Consider the following 19,396-nt stretch of genomic DNA (forward strand, 5'->3'; position numbering starts at 1 on the left):
CAATGAGAGACTTCCCCCTCCTAGAGCGCATCACAGACAGGCAGGGCCTACGACTTTTTTTGCTATTTCACCTGATGCTGTTATAAAACTTTAACTGAAGCCAACTGCTGTGAAGCTGGAGCCTCAGTATGAATACAGCAGGTTACAATTAAGGCTCTGAATTTAATAACTTAAAGCAAGACTAAATAAATAAATGCCTTTCTTCCTCTTTCAAATTAAAAGTGGAATTCATGAGCAGTAAAAAGCACCATAGCTTAAGGGTATGCATTCAGGGGCTTTGGAGTTAGCATGCACACTACCATATGCTAGCTAAGCTAGCCAAAGTGTGCTAAATTTGGACGGCATCACTTTGTGACTGATTATTTTCTAGATATACCAACGTTGCACTTCATTTAAGCATCATTAATATCCTATATGTGACAGTTGTGGCCACAGTAGCTGCTTTTATGCAAAAAATACAAAAGCCAGCTTTACAGTCTAAAAATATCAGAAAGAGTTTCCCCCCAGGAAATTGCTAAGTTTAGAAAGTAAGCCACCTGGATGTGGAAACAAGGCCTTATCAACAAGAAGAAACAGAGTATAGTGTCTCCGAACCAGCAAAATACTTATCAAACCATCAATATATCAGGCCCAAGAATACAAAGGCCTTGGACACACTTCCTTCCACATTGACCTGAAGTTGTTTTTTCTGGCTTTCATGTGACCAGACCTGGAAATCACACTGCAGACATTACGCGTGCTAGATTGAACGCATTACACACACTACTTGGACATCCTGTGAGACAACACACAGTACTGCAGAGAAGCAACACAGGAGTTACGTAATAACCAGCTAAAACCTGATTGGGACGTCAGTTAGCAAGATAGCAAGCTAACACACACGTATCTGCACGTACGTTAGCTTAATTAAAGTCAAACTGAGCTCAAAGTTGCACCAAAATGTACATTACTGTTTTACAGATTCATATTTCTGAAACAAGAGCAAAATTTGACTGGTGAAAATTGAGATAATAGGACTGCTACACAGTTAGCATTTTAATAGCCATTAGCAAGCAGTTCAGATATTACTAATGAGGGCTATCTGAGAAACTAAAAGGAGATGGTGTAAAGTGAGATTATGTAACATTTAAAAGACAAATGAACACTTGAACTCTTCTTAAAAGGATCAATAAAACACAAATTCAAAAAACACACAGCCTTACTTGGTCTGGTATAAACATTAGCTTATGGTGGCTAATGTTAGCTAATCTTAATTCACTTTAAATACATATTTCTTTTTATCTGACACTAATGAGGCGTCAACTTAACAACTCATTGCTACTCAAGCTTGTCTATTATCACTTGTACCACACTAAGTGTAGCAAAGCAACATAACAAGCAACGTAATTGCTACATCTTTAATGCTAAACTATTAGCATTAGCAACAGCAATTATGTTGTCAGCTGCTTTGTTTTGAGTAAAGATGAAGTCTGGATGCCAGCCAGGTGAAAGAATGCGACTATGACGGGTGAGAACTTTCAGAAGTTAACTGAGGACAGTGTTTTGTACATGACCTCATACACCAGTGTCAGTTTAAGTTCATTTTTATCAGTCAGCTTTAGGCCAGACTTTTCAGGATGCTGACCCAGTGACCTGAGCCGAGAGCTGCACGTGAGAGCAGCAGCGGGGAGGAAGAGACAGGAGAGGAAGTAAAGAGAGAGGGATTTTTGTTTGCAGACCTGATGCCTTCATTCCTCTGGTCATGATCGACTCATTCTAAGATTTTCACAGCCTCTAATCAACAAATGACAAGCCGTCTAGCAGAAATATATGCACAGACAGAATGTGCAGACACAGGACTGACTCACACAAATACACACAAACACAAGCACCCAGACCTGAAAGACGATCCAAAGAACAGAGAGTTTTTCTGACCAGAGCTTCTCCTGTGTGCTCAGAGGCTCAGTGCTTCAGCCTCTTATTGCTTTAACAGGGGGAATACCAGATGGTTTACTTCACTGTCTCCCTGCTGCAGCTCGCAGCAGTGCAGATAAATCACTGCCTGCCGTCCACCACAGACTGAGATGGAAAAACTGAGTCAAGATTCCACCGTGTACCTCTGAACGCTCGTTTTACAGGAAGAAACTGCAGGAAGAAACTGCAGGAATGGTACTTTTCAGAGACATGTGTGAAGGCCGTTGTCTCTGTCTTTTTTTATCGCCTTTTGCACCAGCTTCATTGCCTTTTATTCTCAAAACTCCATTAGCAACTTTATTCCCCTCTTCCTATTTTATCTATTGCCGAATTGTAGCCTTTCCCTCACACTTTTGATGGCTAGTCGCAGAGAATTTTATGATAAAAGAGGGCCCTGCAGCACTGACATTACAGAGCCATTTCCTCTCTACCCACCCTCACAGATAGCCATTATTCCGACACCATCACGCTGACACAAAACAATGAATGTGGAGCTAATAAATCGGAAATCCTGCATAATAATGAAGCTTTTCCAAAGGACTAGCCAGCACATGTAAAACCGGCACACTTCACTGAGGTGCTTTGGCTTCTTATCTAATGATGGGAATCAATCCAGATGTGAAATGTTTGCTAACAAAAGGAGTTTCATCTTCATGAGTGACCTCAGTGACCTAAGTGTTTCCACCCAGTCTGCACAGTCACGATATAGACATTAACACACAGTAATGAGGGTGGATGAAAACACATTAAAATGATTAAAATTGGTGTTTTATGTGCAACTAAAAGCATCAAAATCCACCATTCATACTCCATCAATAGAGAGCAGATGTAAGTAATACGTCTAAAACAGCCATTTCACTACAAACTTCCCAAGCAATCATGTCAACAAAGCCTAAATGGGAAATAATTGGAGTGATTTCACAGCTTCGGGGAGGGGTGGAGAGAGTTACCAAACAAAAATGGAAAACCTAAAAGGAACACTATGTCATAGTTCTTGTGAAAGTGATAACACACATACTAAGTAATTGCAGCCCGGGGCAGGGAAAGCTTGCCGGCTGCATGTGGTGCCAAATAATCTTCCTGACATGCAATGACAGCCAAGTCAACCATCAATTCATCTCCTACTGACGCTTTAAACAGTGTCATACTTCAGAAACATCAACCCTGTCTGTGAGCACAAGTTATGTAAGCGGGTAAACTGCCTGAGTGCCAGCAGGGAACTTCACCTGAGCCATCACACAACTTTGCATCATCAAATGTGCTCTTCCAGCTTATGTCCCAGGTTAGGAGAAATGCTGCAACATTTATCATTTAAGATCATAAGGCAGAAGCAAACAAATCCTTACCAAACATTTTTTTGGTTAAACACATTATTTCGCTTTATATTTTGGCCCTTTGTTCTCAATTTGAGTACAGATATTTGTGTGGTCAGTGGTCATAGGTTAATCAGAGCAGTTGGTTAATATTTCTTGTTAATTGTACCTGGTTTTCTCTTGTGTCTCTCCACATGCTGCTGAGTCATTTGGCCAAATGATGAGTGACAGTTTGAGGAAGGCTTTTATTCTGAAGCAGGAAATGGAAGAAGCCAACATCCTGTGCTGGGCAGGGGAGTCTGAATCAAAATACTTTCTTAAAGAGCGGCAGCATCTTTTTGGTTGTGATGGTATTGGTATTTTTTAGTATTTATAACTATTATTGTTTTATCTGCGCAAAATTATTCATGTTTGTAGTGTTCAATTTGGGTCGTTTTAATTGTGTGAAAATGTTTCCCCCTTGTATTTGCATTGACGAGCCTATGGCTATATAAACACCTCACTAGCCCATTATATGATCAGAATTGCTCAGTTCAGGCTGCTGTTGCACTGGCCTAACTCTAGTTCAAAGGCCAACAGCATGTTATGTTTTTATGTTTTGCTTATGTGTTTCAAACATTTGCAGTGTTGTCTTCTCAACTTATTAAGCTCTAACTTTGTCCCTCACAGTGCTCCTTAGTCCCCAAACCTCCTCAGGATTAGCTACTAACCTACGGTAAGTACTATAGCTGCTACATGCTAGCAAACTTCTTTGGCTAATAACCTTTCATGCATAAAAGTAATTACTGCCTGGATTTTTTTTAGGATGAGTGGATAAAAAGTTCAGGACTTTGTTACCACAGACCCACAAGCGGTTGGGTTTTCCCAACAGTAGCATTTTGGCTAATGTTAGCTTAAGAGCTCGATTTAGCTTGCATGCTAGTACAGTTAATGTTTGTGCCTCTTGCTTCAAGTCACTATAGCCAATTTCTTTTATGAGAAACCAACACCACAGTCTGTCCCTTAACTTAACCAAATGCTGTCAGTGCATAAATATAACATAGTACAGTTTTAGCATGCTTTTATTGCTAAATGCTAATGTCAGTAAACATATGCTCAGTGTGGACTTGGCAGACCATGTTACCATGTATTAATGTTTCCTCATTATGTTGACAGAAAATCCACATGGCATTATATTTCTGAATGTAATGTAGCAAATTTAAATGTGATGTCTAGAAGATGGTGTCGCTCTAACACTTATCTCTGCTGGTGTTGTTTTCTTAATTGGTGTAACAGACACAACTATTTCTGCTTGCTTTATACTAGTGTTTGCGGTCGAACTCTAGCTGGGTCCCTTGTTGCAACAAAACCAAACCAATAAAGCCTGAAGCTTAATTACATAATGCCCCCTAATAAGCAAAGACTTGTCTTACTCTAAAGCCGCCTTTCCATTCCAGCTCTCACTAATTTAATCACGTATTAGTGTAAAAATAGCAATCATCAGACGACTGTGAAGCTTCTGCAGTGACCAGAAACCTTTGTATTTTCTCTCGTAGGGAAGAAATGCTTACACTCAGTATTTCTGCTGCCCAGGCTGTGGCTAGGCTCTGGCTGGGGAAGGGGAACTGGGGTTGGAAAGGATGAGTCATACATTGCTTTCCATGCTCAATGATTATAATACCCCATTACAGAGAAAAGCACTGTTTCCCAGCTGAAGTGAATGCTGCGCTTGTGAGCCTGGACCAGACTTAAGTTTTCACTCGGCCATGCACTACATGCAGCAACAAAACATTCTGTAAAAATCAATACAGGAATGGGAGTAGCGGCAAATCCACACCACAGTCTCCATTTTGTTTCCTTTTTAATGTAGTGGAACCAATTCTGTTCTTTTTGTTTATAGTTTGAAATCTTCATCCTTGTGTTTTAGCGGACACTAGCTTTGGCTATGACCACTTTAAAGAACCACTTGGCTTCAAATCAAGCGCGCTGTGTCATTAGTACAGAACACAATTTCAGCAGCAGCAATTAATTGACCCTTGATTAGTCTGGAAATAAATGGACACAGTATACTGCCCTGAAAATGGCGAATAATGCCGTACTTGTGCTGCACAAAGGATCTCCGAAACCCAGACTAGGGGTCAAAAACTTGTCCTGCATATTTTGTTTTATCTCCCATGTTGTTATCAGGCATTAGAGCTGATTTACAGGCTCCTTTCCACAAAGCCTGCATTTACAGGGCCCGAAGTGGCACATGCAGTTGCAGGGTCACTGCTTCTCTCCACAGTCCAACTCACTCGGATTCCTTCCTCTGGGCCCTGGCAGTAGGCACACACAAGGAGCCATTTTTGTCACCGCCACTTATCTGATTGAGTTGGACACAACCTCAGGATTGCCACTTAAAGGTGAGTCAGAAACAACCCACGCAGACCCCCATGAAAACATTAGTCGCATATCTTACTGAATGATGATTAACACTGGGAGTGAGTGTCAGTATTTCTTGAATCTAAAAGTCTTTGCTTTGGCTTTGCTCGATGAAAACTTGATAGTACACCTGTCTTACTTTAATAAGCCTTGTTGGATTTTTTAGAGCTGTGAAAATCAAACTTTTCTAAATGGAAATTAAGTCCACAACTTGCTTATAAATGGGTGGGAAACATAGACCGTATAAAGGAAGTGGACGTAGCCTTTAGTTTCAAAAGTGAACCCTATTTGGAAGTACCTTAAACCTGCATTCTCTCTAATGGCCAACAGGGGGCGACACCATCGCTATCAGAACCACAAAACCAGATGTGAAAAATGACCCTTGTTCTTGGTTGATTGAATACCTCAGTAAAAATTTTCCTTATGAGTTTATGGTCTCAATCCCTAGCTCTTCGTCATCTTCAATACAGTATGGTCATAATTTTGTAAATTATGATCCAATTGGGAGTCAAATCAACGACGAAGCAGGGTATGCTTACTGGCGTAACTAGCTGTGATTGACAGGCATAGCTTAGCAAAGCTTGTCCACCCTGTCGTCCAAATATGGTCACTTCTGGTTCCAAAACAAACGGTCAAATTGCTGAACTCAAACTTTTAAAGGGGGTTCACAAACTAATTGGTGACGTCACCGATGCTTAGTCCACATCTTTTATACAGTCTGAGTAAATGAAAATCACCTTAGTTATCATCCTTTAAAGCTCCTGTGAGGAGACGAACGTTTAACTGCACACTGCCTTTGTTTACACTTTCCAGGGCAAAGATTTACAGTGAGTGATACATGTGAGTGTTAAAAAAAGCAGGGTGAGGTTTTGTTAAAAACCACCACTGAAGCATGCACAGGACAAAATAATTTTTGTCAAATCTGCATGGATCCAGTCATTTCTGTGCTTTTCTAATTAGCCTTTATACACAGTGAAAAAAAAGCAAATAGTTTTATCCACATAAATTCCTTTCGAGTAGGAGTTTTCCAGATATAAAGAAGCTGTAAATGAAAACCAGCTGCGGCCCAGCTGTACCCGACCTTTAACCCTGCCATAAAGTTTGCTCGCTTAAACAAAACGAACCTTTTAATGACCCTGGATGTGTAGACTATGTGCAAACCTGGCTGAAAGAGGCACACCGCTATTCTTTTTACAAACTCAGCTATAAGGCTGCAGATGTTATCTGATTAGGAGTCTTCTCTGAAACCCGGCGCAGAGTGGTGTATTTTCTTTTAAAAAATGCAACAGTCCTTTTTTTTTTTTTCTTTTTTTTCATGGTCCCCTGTTCCACCACGAATGGGAAGAAAACATCTGGAAGACATTTTTTCTGGCTTTTTTGGAGGGCTTAGCAGACAGCACAATGGAACTTATCGATTCCAGATGTGAAGGCGCTCAGTGAAACAGCGAAGGCCTTCTTCTGTTTATCCCCGTAAAATGTACATAAGAATAAACCCAATATCAGACCCTTAAATACAGCCTCATTTGAATCGTGACATTGTTCCCTGATTTCCTCTTTTCCTTTTTACTATCAGTGGCGTTGGCCAAAATCAGACCCTGTTTTCTTTGCAAAAGGTATTCAAAGAATGTTATTTTAGCACTTCTGATGACCAAAGTACTCTGCAGAGGTCGGTGCTGCACATGTGTGGATGTTTGTTACAGACAAAGAACATCTTAAAAACTTCTGGTTAATTAATGATAACAAACCACAGCAAAAGGAGTCAGAACAGATATTCTTAGATGTGTGAAAAGAGTCCATTGATTGTGGAGACTCAGCAGAAACATGAAGAGGTCGCTAGATCTGGGTCTACAGAAGGTATGCGGATCATTAAACTACATAACAACCGAGGTCCCACACTAGGAGGCCTGGGTGTTGTATTACATCTGAATGGATGTTATTTAGTCAGACATCTTAAAACACCAACTACCAGGACACTAAACAGAAAAGAAAACACCTTTTATTACCAATTTCCAATAAAAAATAGTGTAGTATAGGAGTCCAAAACACTGTACAATACCTAAAAGGCACTGATCTAAAAAATATTTAAAAACTCCTTAACCTTCAAGAGTCAGAGGAGAATGTACTCAAACAAGGAGCAGTGAAGCTTCAACAGCAAGAATTCCTTTCTTCAGGCAGTGAAACTGTAAACCTGACAGCAGCGGCAAGCCCAAAGTCCTGACCTTCACCCTTGACCTCTGAACCCTCTTCTCATTCTTAACCTCTGTGTCTTATAGGCCTTCTGTTATTACCGCTTTTTCACATGAGTTTAAAGCATGGTTTCCTCATTAATGCCAGGGCAATGTGACCTCCCTTTAGAACTGTGGGCGATGACTTCACTCAGTCTGTCTAATAAAGCTCGACTTACATTCAGCGTGCTGATGCTGTTTGACCCCAGGCTGCTGCAGTCGACTCCAAGTAATTTGGTAGTGTGCAAGAAAAAAAGCTCTATTATTTCCCTTTGATAACACACAGCAAGACTAGAGCTATCTCAACATTTTATGTCTTTTTACTGGTAGATTTTTAGGTAGATGATGATAGCATTAATGCTCATACATGGTAGCATATAAGCTAGCGAGTGTATTTAGCTTTTAAGTTTCAGGCTAAACATATTTGACATTAATAAATGATTGTAGAATGTAAAGAAGAGTGTGAACCCTACTCTGTAGTTTTCCTTTTTTTTATTGTAAACTTTATTGTTCTTGTTCATTTTTACTGTACCAACCTTGTTTCAAGCAGCAGGCACACTAGCTAGCTAGTTAGTTAGCACAGTGGACAATTTAGCAAGCTAAAGACCAAGCTAGTTCCCTCAGGAGTTAGTGGAGACAAACAGCTAAAAGCTAAAAGAAACGTGAATGTTAAACATACATCAGCCATGAGGACGGAAACATAGCTCCAATTGAAAGCTTATGAGAGCTGACTAATATATCTGTGAGCCAATATTATCGACAGATATGGGCCTATTACAGATATACGAGTTTTGGTGTAAATGTTTACTGATATGAAATTAAACAATTTTACACAACATGCAGAAAATGTGGGTTAATTTAGAAATGGTGTCATCACATAGTTTGCCCAGCAGAGGGCACTCAACTTCATAGTCTCAAACTCTAAACACTGTCTGCAGCAACATGTAGCGGAGCGGTCAGCACTAGAATTGGTCGACAATGTGTAATAGTGTTTCATATTCTTAAAGAAGTCATTTGTGTGCTTTTATTTGTGTAAGAAAGTAGCATTCTGACTCGGCCTACTCCTGCAAAGTCATATCTGTGCAACACTGAAATGGTCTGTTTTCATTTAGGGCTCAAAAACTCACTATATTGACCACCATATTGGTAATCTGTCAATATTTAACCTCTTAAATCTGTATTCCCAAATGGGTCCCAACCATAACTCTGCCTCTAGGTGGTGACAAACCCAATGCAGCTTTTGCTAAACTTACATCATGCTATTAAGCTAATAATTACTTCCAATCTCTCTTTAATTCAAAAAAGCACTATTAAATAATTACATAACACAACTCTATAAACTTTGTTCATAAAAGTCACACAATTTGAGGAAATCTACTTGGCTATTTGGAAGCATGCTGTACATTAAGTTGTACCAGATAAGCAGTGACGGTGTGTCTGGGCAGGCCTCTGCAAGCTCTCAGGTGAATGCAGGCCTACATCCAGCTCCTGCCTGAGGCTAAGAGGTCATCTGGTTTGGGTCACAATGATTTTTTTTACTGCTGACAAACTGGCTAATTCTCTGTAACTACCCTGTTAGTCTGCAACGTTGGGTAAGATGCATACAAAAATGCTGACATGAATATGAATATTAATGCAACATCTGAATTGAATCTGATCGAATGAGCAGCAGGATAATTAGTTTACATAGATCGTGCATGTAGTTGGCATGTTCCTAGCACTCAATCATCAAGTATTTCCCACTTGGCATGTGTCAAGTGTCAAGTTTCAGGAATTGAACCGACACCTTGGAGGCTCTCTTACAAGACGCTGGCTGCTCTTTGTCCGCATTAAGAGCTGATTTCAACCAGCCTGCAGCATCCAAACCCAACAAGTCCACCTCCTCCGCTGTCACAGAGATCCTGATAAAAACCGTTACCCAGTTAACAACCAGTGTTTATAGGCAACATGGAAAATAACAGGCTGCTGTACTTCCTTTATGTGTTTAACAGTATAGCCTGTATGAGCTTGTAAAAACCACATCAACTGCGAATGTTTCTGCAGCGGTCTCGGCTTTACATCGAGCATCTGGCTCGCTCACGTCCGTGCCATCAGCACATTTTAGACACTTTCTAACTGTCTATGAAGCAGACAGAAGAAGCCACCTGTTCACCTTTAAAGTCCTGTGTCGGAGCAGACAGCAGACCACCAACCATGCCAGGCAGCCTTAAGGTGCTAATAATACATGTAGGCCGCCGGACCCCCAGCCCCACTTCTGCAGCACTGCCTGACCTCTGAACACCCGTGGGAGACAACAGTGCCACACAGGAGGGTCTAATGATTAAAGTCAGCTCTTCTCTCGAGCCTATAGAGAAGTGGGACTGCGTTTAACTGATATTAAAGGGACATACTCAACTTTTACGTTAATATTTTCAGATTTTACATTATATTTGTGTTACTGATGAGCAAATTATTAGGGGGAAAAAGTGAAGGTTTTGAGCGTTAGCGACGGACTGTGCTTTAGAAACTCTCCGTCCTGATGTTGGAGTCCTTAAGGCGGCTCCACCCTACCACTTCAGAGCAGCTACAGCCCCTCCCTCTGATGAAGATTATGCTCATCCCTCTCATCAGTTAAAAAAAGAGAGGAAAAAAGTTGTAGGAAACTTTCTTTATTTACTCTACAGTGAAGATACTATTAGAAAAACAGGAATACGTCTGAAAATGCTAAATAAAATGAGATATCTCTTAGAATTACATCTGGAAAATACATTTTATTTTTAATCAGGGATGTAGTTCACCTTTTCAATATCTCATGCATACTTACTTTGCTTCAAAAGGTCTTAATATTATAGATGCAGGCCTTCATCTGTGTTTTAAAACTGGATGTTTTAGAAGTGGATAAAACGTTAACTGCAGGGCATTTTTTCATACCCACACCAGACAGACTAAGTGGCCACATCCATATCAGCCTCTTTCAAAAGAAAACCCTCTTTTTCCAAATACTTGCACTCTTTTGATACTTTGACAAGTCCCATAGTTTGGTGCAGACCAAGCTGAATACATTAAGGCACCACTAACGGCACAAAGATGAGTTTAGGAGGAGGGGCGGACATCACAGAGATCCAGAGAGAAAAACTTTTCAGCGCAGCTTCAAACTTTATCCAACATAAACCCCACAGCTGCATCTTACCTGAACTTGCTCGCGATGTGACAAAAAGCAGAATCACCGCTAAAGTGATTTGGGCGTCCCTTATCCTCCGTTTAACTTTCCATCTTATATGGGTATCCATGACCGCCAGAGACGTCCACGGCAAAGTGGATTCACTTTTTCAACTTGGAGCAACTAATTAGGCTTGCAACAACTTCTGGTCAGGACAAAAAAACTAAAAGCCAAAAGTCCCAGAGAAAGAGAAAAAAGGGGGAGGGGGGGTATAGCGTTATTTCTCAAGCAGCCATAGGGGGTTTGTTGGTGTGCGTTCCTCCGGCTAGTTGACGGATGTGCACCCGTCTCTCCCGCACAGCTCCTCTCCTCTCTGCGCTTCTGAACTGTCTCTGCACCGCTGTGTTGCCCCCTCTTTCAGTCGTCACGTACAGCCCCTTCAAGTCCAACGGGGCAACACAAAAAACAGAGGAGTCTTCCCCCCCAGGCTGTCAGTCACTGCGCGGACAGGAGACTCAGGCAAATCAGAGGAGTCCGTTCATAAGAGGCAGCCCTGTTATTGGCGGTGGGTGGGAGGAAAAGTTCGAGGGGAAAGTTTCACGCCTACAATTCTTGCGCTCGGAATTGTTTTACATGGAGTCTGCTGTTTGCAGAGGAGAGGAGAGGGTCCGAGCGGGAAAAGCAAACTGATTCAGAGAGAAAGCAGGAGGAAAAAGCACGACTCTGGAATCCTCTGGGCTGCACGTGACAGTCAGGGAGTCCCGATGAATCAACAGGTGGGCTCGACTTTTGTCCAAACTTTTGGGCAAGTATCCTGTTTAACACAAGTTTGAAACACACCGCTACGTCATATATTTCCACACATGGCTGAGTCACCTACCATTTAAATATATGAAAGAGCCAGACAAAGTTTGACTTTACCAAAAATGCCTAACTGTTGACCCACAGACCCCCAGAAGCCCGAGATTCAATGTTTGTCCAACTGTTTTTGGTATATGATGTACTGTGGAACACTACTTCCATAGAAAAAATGTTAGTTGTATATAATACCTTTTTTAATGACCAGAGTTTTTATATATTTTCATGTTTCACTACGTCACAACACAATAAATGATAGAAAACATTACCCATGCAAGACTCAGGTCACTATCAATGAAAGACAAAGGAACAGAGTAGAAAAGAGGAATAAAATAGAATACAGTGAACCTAAACTTATTGAGAATCATGGCCCCGTAATAACATTGATATATTTTTTGCCCAACACTTCTAACTCTTATAGTGGCAGCCTATGAAGGCAGATCCACTGCTTTCCATTCTCTAACATGGAGCTTTTTGCCCAGCATGATGGCTGTGTGGATCCACGTTGCCCTTTTTAAAGTTGTAATCTCAAAGATCTCAGTTTGGGTCACTTTGGCGGCACCTGTGGCGATAAATGGTAATTGCGGGAGCACAGTTCCCAGATATCCAGACAGTGTCGCATTTGTGACGTCCACAGTTGGCTCCGGCTGTAACTCCTGATTTTCCTCGCTGACGGTCGCTTTCCTTTTTAGACTGTTTGCTTTCATCTGAGCGTCGAGTTTGTTTCTTTTTCTTTGGATTTTCACTTATTTTTGGAATTACTCGCAACACTTGTAGAGACCGGAAAAGCAGCCCGTTAGCTCCGCCTACCCTCTCTGGCGGACCAACCACTGCTGGGTGATGGAAAACGTGTCACTAACTGGGCGCCGTTTGTGACACCCAGTCTGTAGTACTACAAATGCAAAGGCTTTCATCAGTGGGCCATAGGCTCAATCACCATTGTGTTACCTCATTCGGCGATAGATAGTGACTTAACAGACATTTATTTAAATGAAAATATTCAAGATTATCACTTTAAAGGTGCGCACGTTCTTTATAATATCTTATATTGTGGTCTTGTGTAGAAAGATCTGGCTTTGACTTATATTAGCTGATATAGCGTCCCGATGGTTGTAGGGCCTTTAAATAGGGGGTAATGTTTGATGTGCATATTGTTACGTTATTTGAGGAACAAAAAAGGCTCTAAAAAGTTAAATTGACTTGACTTTACCAACATCAATTTTCGCTCTTAGGCCTCATGTTATGTAAACTGACCCTGTTTGGGCTTGAAATATTGTATTTACTCTCTTTAATGACTACATTTAAAGGGGGATTTGAACCAGCATTTAAAGCAACCAGCGTTTCGGCTGTGATAAAGCACAATGTGAGATATTTTTTTCAACAGTGACATTGGTTACAACTATGACAAAGTAGCTCAATTGTGAGCGGAACAGAAACATATTGTTCAATAGTACATTTATTCACATTTTAGAACAATACTTTCATCAAAAAAAACTTTTATAGAGCCCCAGTGTATGAGCGCTTGCTGTCGTTGTCTTAAGAACAGCCAAAAATGGCAGCTGTCTTTTATAAGCTGTCACATGGTTCCTCCGGTGGGGGGGCAAACTTCCATTAACTGCCCAGTAAAAGTTTAAGCACGGTAAACAAACAGCACGGCGGTTGTGGACACATCTGACACTGTGACACATGTGAGGAGTGTGAAAGACTTTGGAGCATCTCTAAAACATGCAAGTTACCGTTTTATGTTACTCTCCTGGAAAATCAAATAAGCATTATTGTCCAGAGGAGCAGCTTTAATATCCCGCTGTTAGGTTGCTTTTGAAGATATAAGTTAAAGAAGACACACTCCATATCCACATCAACATATCAAAAGGCCTTTACTGTGACACTCAGAGATATTTGAGGCAAAAAAGACAAATACACATGTGGAATTCAGATGCCATCAGTGTACAGGCTGTACACTATTGAGCCATGTCTAATCATATCAACCACTGGCCTTCAGCTGTCACAGCAGCTTTACCTCTAGTGACCCATATGACCATATGTTTGTACTTTCTTGGGTTTAAAGGCGTGTTGAGTATGTATGTATTACATGAAAAGGGTGGAGGATATTTACATCAAGTAAGCATTAGCTCTTCTACACTGACCACCTAAGCATATAATGGTTACGTGGTCAAATATATGGTTCAAATTATGGCCTGAGCCCTGTATTTAGGGTGGTTTTATACCTACACCACACTAATCTTAAACTACTCCTGTGCAAGGCCTCCATTTGCTCCCTTAAACTGCCTTCTAACCCAAAACATGGTGGTTTATCTTAAGATGGACCACTGGTGGTTTCATTTGAGGACCTTCAGACTGAATAATCTCTCACAAAATAAGTTACCATGAGATAAAAAGTCTGAAACAGAGAAGTTTGTGAGTTAGTGCTTGAGTTTTTCTCTTCAGGGCCATTTCTTCAGTCCCCTCTTTTTTGTACCGTTTTCCACGTCTACTTTTACCAGGTGTCAGGCTGGATATAAAAGCCAAGGAGAAGCTAATTCAATCCTTTTTTTATTCTTCTCTTCCGTTAAAGCAGCACCTTCACATAATGAGACTTTTACTGAAGCCAGCTGACAAACTCTTTCTTGTCAGTTAGCTAAAGTATACACACAGCAGGAGTCCATTGCAACAGCTGTTTGCAAGTTCAGTCATAGCTTAGCATAACAACGTTTTTACTGAGTAGAGATTTCCACATCACTTAATTAAAGACATCTGCAGCAAACAGGAATGTTTTCATGTAGAGATTAGCTGTTGATAAAAATGTATGACCAGTAATGAAAGACTGTTGCATAGCTAACATTAGATAAATGAACCAACTGACGGAGCTAATGTTAGCTAAATGAACCAACTGACGGAGCTAATGTTAGCTAAATGAACCAACTGAATGAGCTAATGTTAGCTAAATAAACCAACTGACAAAGCTAATGTTGGCTAAATGAACCAACTGACAAAGCTAATGTTAGCTAAATGAACCAACTGACAAATGCTAATGTTGGCTAAATGAACCAACTGACAAAGCTAATGTTGGCTAAATGAACCAACTGACTAAGTTAATGTTAGCTAAATGAACCAACTGACAAATGCTAATGTTGGCTAAATGAACCAACTGAAGGAGCTAATGTTAGATAAATGAACCAACTGACAAAGCTAATGTTGGCTAAATGAACCAACTGACGAAGCTAATGTTAGCTAAATGTACCAACTGACAAAGCTAATGTTAGCTAAATGTACCAACTGAAGGAGCTAATGTTAGCTAAATGAACCAACTGAATGAGCTAATGTTAGCTAAATAAACCAACTGACGAAGCTAATGTTGGCTAAATGAACCAACTGAAGGAGCTATTGTTAGATAAATGAACCAACTGACAAAGCTAATGTTGACTAAATGAACCAACTGACGAAGCTAATGTTAGCTAAATGAACCAACTGACAAATGCTAATGTTGGCTAAATGAACCAACTGAAGGAGCTAATGTTAGATAAATGAACCAACTGACAAAGCTAATGTTGGCTAAATGAACCAACTGACAAAGCTAATGTTAGCTAAATGTACCAACTGACGAAGCTAATGTTAGCTAAATGTACCAACTGAAGGAGCTAATGTTAGCTAAATGAACCAATTGACAAAGCTAATGTTAGCTAAATAAACCAACTGAAGGAGCTAATGTTGGCTAAATGAACCAACTGACGAAGCTAATGTTAGCTAAATGAACCAACTGACAAATGCTAATGTTGGCTAAATGAACCAACTGAAGGAGCTAATGTTAGATAAATGAACCAACTGACAAAGCTAATGTTAGCTAAATGTACCAACTGACGAAGCTAATGTTAGCTAAATGAACCACCTGACGGAGCTAATGATTGGTTGCTAATATACGACCTGTATGGAATTAATACATCAGACTGACAGCATTAAAATGCTGTTTAATAATTATGTAAATTGATTAGCTTAAAACTGAAATGGGGTCAGGTACATAACAATGTTCCAAGTACAAGTAGAAAACAACTCAAAACAGTGAGTTAAAACACACAGTGTATATTAAGTGAACTGGAACAAGATGTATAATATCTCCATTGTGAATAAGTTCCATAAATCCACTTGGAAATCATTGAAAGAAGACACTTTATCACCCTAGAAACTGCCAGGCTAAGGGACAATGTCTGTGAAGGTTCAGGCTAAGGGAATGAGGCTATAACCACAACAAGCTAGCCATGGGCACTATATGTACAATACTTGAAACATGATTATCACCTAATAGTTAGACAAACAAGAATGATTTGACTTAAAAATAAAATATATCCATTTTTTAAATGTTGAACTATCACTTTTTTAACATAACCAATGGAATATCCTGCCCACATGGTTCATATGCAGATAGTTGTGTTAAAAACATGCAAACACAAAATGTAAATGTTGGTTGAGCTGTTTGGAGATAAGCGAAAACAATACCACATCTAGTGATGATAGTTTAACCTCTGTGGAAAAGGTCAGTCCCAATCAAGGACAGCACACATTCTTTAACTCCTTGAGACTTGGCTTGTACAAAACAATTTTCCTTTTAAAGTTTGTAACTCGAAAAAGGTAAATTTTTTGGCCTGTATTTAAAATTGTTGCTAAAATTTGTATGAATTTCTTTAAAAAAATTAAAATTTGCAGGGCCTTTTTCTGTGTTACTTTATGCAACAGTAGCACGTTAAACTCTACGGAGGGTTTTAGAAGGACATCTTTACGAGCAACACTGTAAAAAAGTTGTATACACAGACAAGAGCTTGCATCTGCACGCCGTCTTCCTCCTCAGGTTCCCTGTAAACCAAAGCAATTTATTTGTCAGGAACTCGTAAACTTTGTACTAGTTGAATTACCCATATTTAAGCATGCCTTTTAGGACTTAAATCATTTTCCAAACAACTTATAATTTACCCAGACCCTTCATCAAAACATGGCTCTCTTAAGTGTAGTGATGGAGATAAATGACAGAATGGAGCTAATTCTGTGGCTTAAGAGAAGGAGGAAACAAAGGTGCCAGACACAAAAAGATCAGATAAATTGTGGATCCTGGCACAAAAGAGCTCTTGGCAGCTCCTTTCACATTTTTGCCTGATGTGCTGCAGATAAAGACTCGGGGAGTTCACACTGTGAGCTTGCATGTTTCATTTTGTTTTGTTTACTTTGTGGCTCTGAAGCAAGTCCTACAAAGGAGGCATGTACACTATCAGAGAGAGGGAAACCCCATTTCTGACTTTCTGTGTAAGAAAAAAAAGAAACAAAAAGACTGAGTCAGAGATAAGTAGCAATATCAGGGCTAAAAATGAAGCCAACACAGAAGTCCCAAAAATTGCAGTTCCTTGAGTAGCCACTTGAGGCTGGCTCCAAAAGCGAGTCAGTCCCCATTAGACCCAATGGTAAGATACTCAATGATTAGTAGAGTTGAACTTGTTCATAACCTGGTACACATAACAGTCACACCTCATTTCCTTATTCATGAAAACGGAAGAGGTGTTGACTTTTTATGGAACTCGTTTATTTAAATTATATTAATGCCTGGTAGCTTGGAGTGACCGGTGGGTGCTGTCTGCTAATTTAGCCACTGAACTTGATACTTCAGCCAAGCTTCTGTTGTTGGTGTATTTTGCAGATTCTTTCATGCAAATATCAGACAAATGGTGGCTCTCTGCTTATTGTGTGAATAGTTAATACAAGAAGTCGCTGCTCCAGCTTAGGTGAGTGAATGCTACAACAATAAACAATTCTGGCATCAGTTGGTGTCATTCACCTGTCGGTCACTCCCCCATTGGAGATTTCAGTGAGCTAGCAGCAAGTCTGCTAACAGGCGATTCAGAGAAGCGTCAGCAGAACGTGACGGCTCCAGCTCGCGCTGTGGAGGTCTTCACACAGGCTGCATGTTGGCTAAATAATCAAATACGTTCGCTTTATTAATATTAGATTAATTATATACAAGAATGCATGAAGTGGTGTCTGTGCAACTGTTAATATTAATACGACCTTAATCAACATGTGGTGAAAACAACCGAATGAGCATTGACAGACGGATAACTCATCTGATTTCATGCATTACAATTAAAATGAACACATCCCGCAGCCGTCACGCACACGCCACGCTTCCAGTGTGACTCAGCCGTAAGATCTACAAGCTCTCTACAAGCTCTTCTAATGAATTAGCCACAGGCATGGACTGTATAGCTTTGACAACTTGCCATTTGCCAACCCCTTTCTTCTCTCAGGCTCAACCCTCCTGTGCATTTATGGTCACTTCTCGCTCCTGATTGCCAAAATGCTGACCTCTAGGCTTCAAAAAGGCAGTCCCCAAACCAGTGGGTGACATCACGTTGGTTACGTCCATTATTTATTGTCTTTAGTCAGACTTCAGTTGCATAATCTTAAAATTGTTACGAAAGGATAACAGCCATCTGAGACACAAATGTGCAACGTGTCTAGGTTGACTTGCAGATGTTTTTTTGTATTCAGTTTCTGGTATTGCTTTCTTGTCTGTTAGATAATAAATATTTCGCAAAACAAGCTGTTGTGTAAATACAAAACAAAAACATTAAATAGTGATTTTAATCTTGAAGAAATTATGTTTAACTAATGGAAACCCGGTGTCTCGCCTCTCAGATGCACACCGGTGTTGTTACTCATTGTTCAAGCCTGAGGCTTGATGCATTGGGCAGGACACAATATTTTCCATTTTACAATCGTACTCGACCCCGTGCCAGATTTTATCGTGGCAAACCTCCCCAAACACAATGAGTAATTTTAACGCACTTGACTGCTAAGTCTAGCATGAATAGGAAATTCTCAAGAGTACATAGATACTTGGGATGATGACCAAAAAAAACATCTGTCATAAGAAGAACAGTTTAATGAGTGAGCCTCACCTGTCTGCTCATGCTCCCACCTGCAGCTCATCTATTCTTCCACATGTTGTATTGGAAAAGATTTGCAAGCACAGATTTCCTCTTGTATAAAGACGCAGGCCAAAAATACCAGTGCCAGGCATGAATCAATCACTGAGCATTAACTAAAATTAAACATAATCAGACAGTAAAGAATGCATGACCTAAATGTTGAAAATCTTGATTAAAATACCAGTGAAACGGCAGTATTGTCACTCAAACTGAAACGTTGCGCTGATGCTCAAAAGGTTTCGAAGCCTGCAACGTGATTATGTTGGAGAGCGACAAAGAGCGAAGAGAATAAATCATGTGTTTTCTATAATCCTGGAGTTCAATAGGGCTGCATCCCTCTTCCTGTTTAGACAATACTGAGCTGAAGCCAACTTGTGCTATTCAAGGAGCACAACATCTGCTTACACTCTTTGAAAGTGTTAGCTTCTGATGCTAGCCAGTAATTTCTAATTTTGAAAGCTCTTTGGAGACACTGGCAACAGTAAGCTAGAGTTGGAGAGTATTCAACTGACACACATGCACGTCCTCCGCATAGTGGGG

General features: G+C 40.3%; 1 protein-coding gene across 2 annotated transcripts in view; it reads right to left on the reverse strand.

Annotated features, from left to right (window-relative positions):
- col5a1 (procollagen, type V, alpha 1) overlaps positions 1-11,446 on the reverse strand; it is a 94,459-nt gene extending 83,013 nt beyond the window's left edge. For both annotated transcript variants that reach the window (XM_069673752.1, XM_069673751.1), the window contains exon 1: positions 11,061-11,446. In XM_069673752.1, the coding sequence (XP_069529853.1) occupies positions 11,061-11,160 (100 nt within the window). In that variant the 5' untranslated portion in view covers positions 11,161-11,446. The remainder of the gene's footprint in view (positions 1-11,060) is intronic.
- Between the last annotated feature and the right edge of the window lie 7,950 nt (positions 11,447-19,396).

The sequence above is a fragment of the Semicossyphus pulcher genome, unplaced genomic scaffold, assembly GCF_022749685.1.
Source record: "Semicossyphus pulcher isolate SPU_LCO1_2020_fin unplaced genomic scaffold, fSemPul1.0.p SCAF_22, whole genome shotgun sequence".
NCBI classification, from domain to species: domain Eukaryota; kingdom Metazoa; phylum Chordata; class Actinopteri; order Labriformes; family Labridae; genus Semicossyphus; species Semicossyphus pulcher.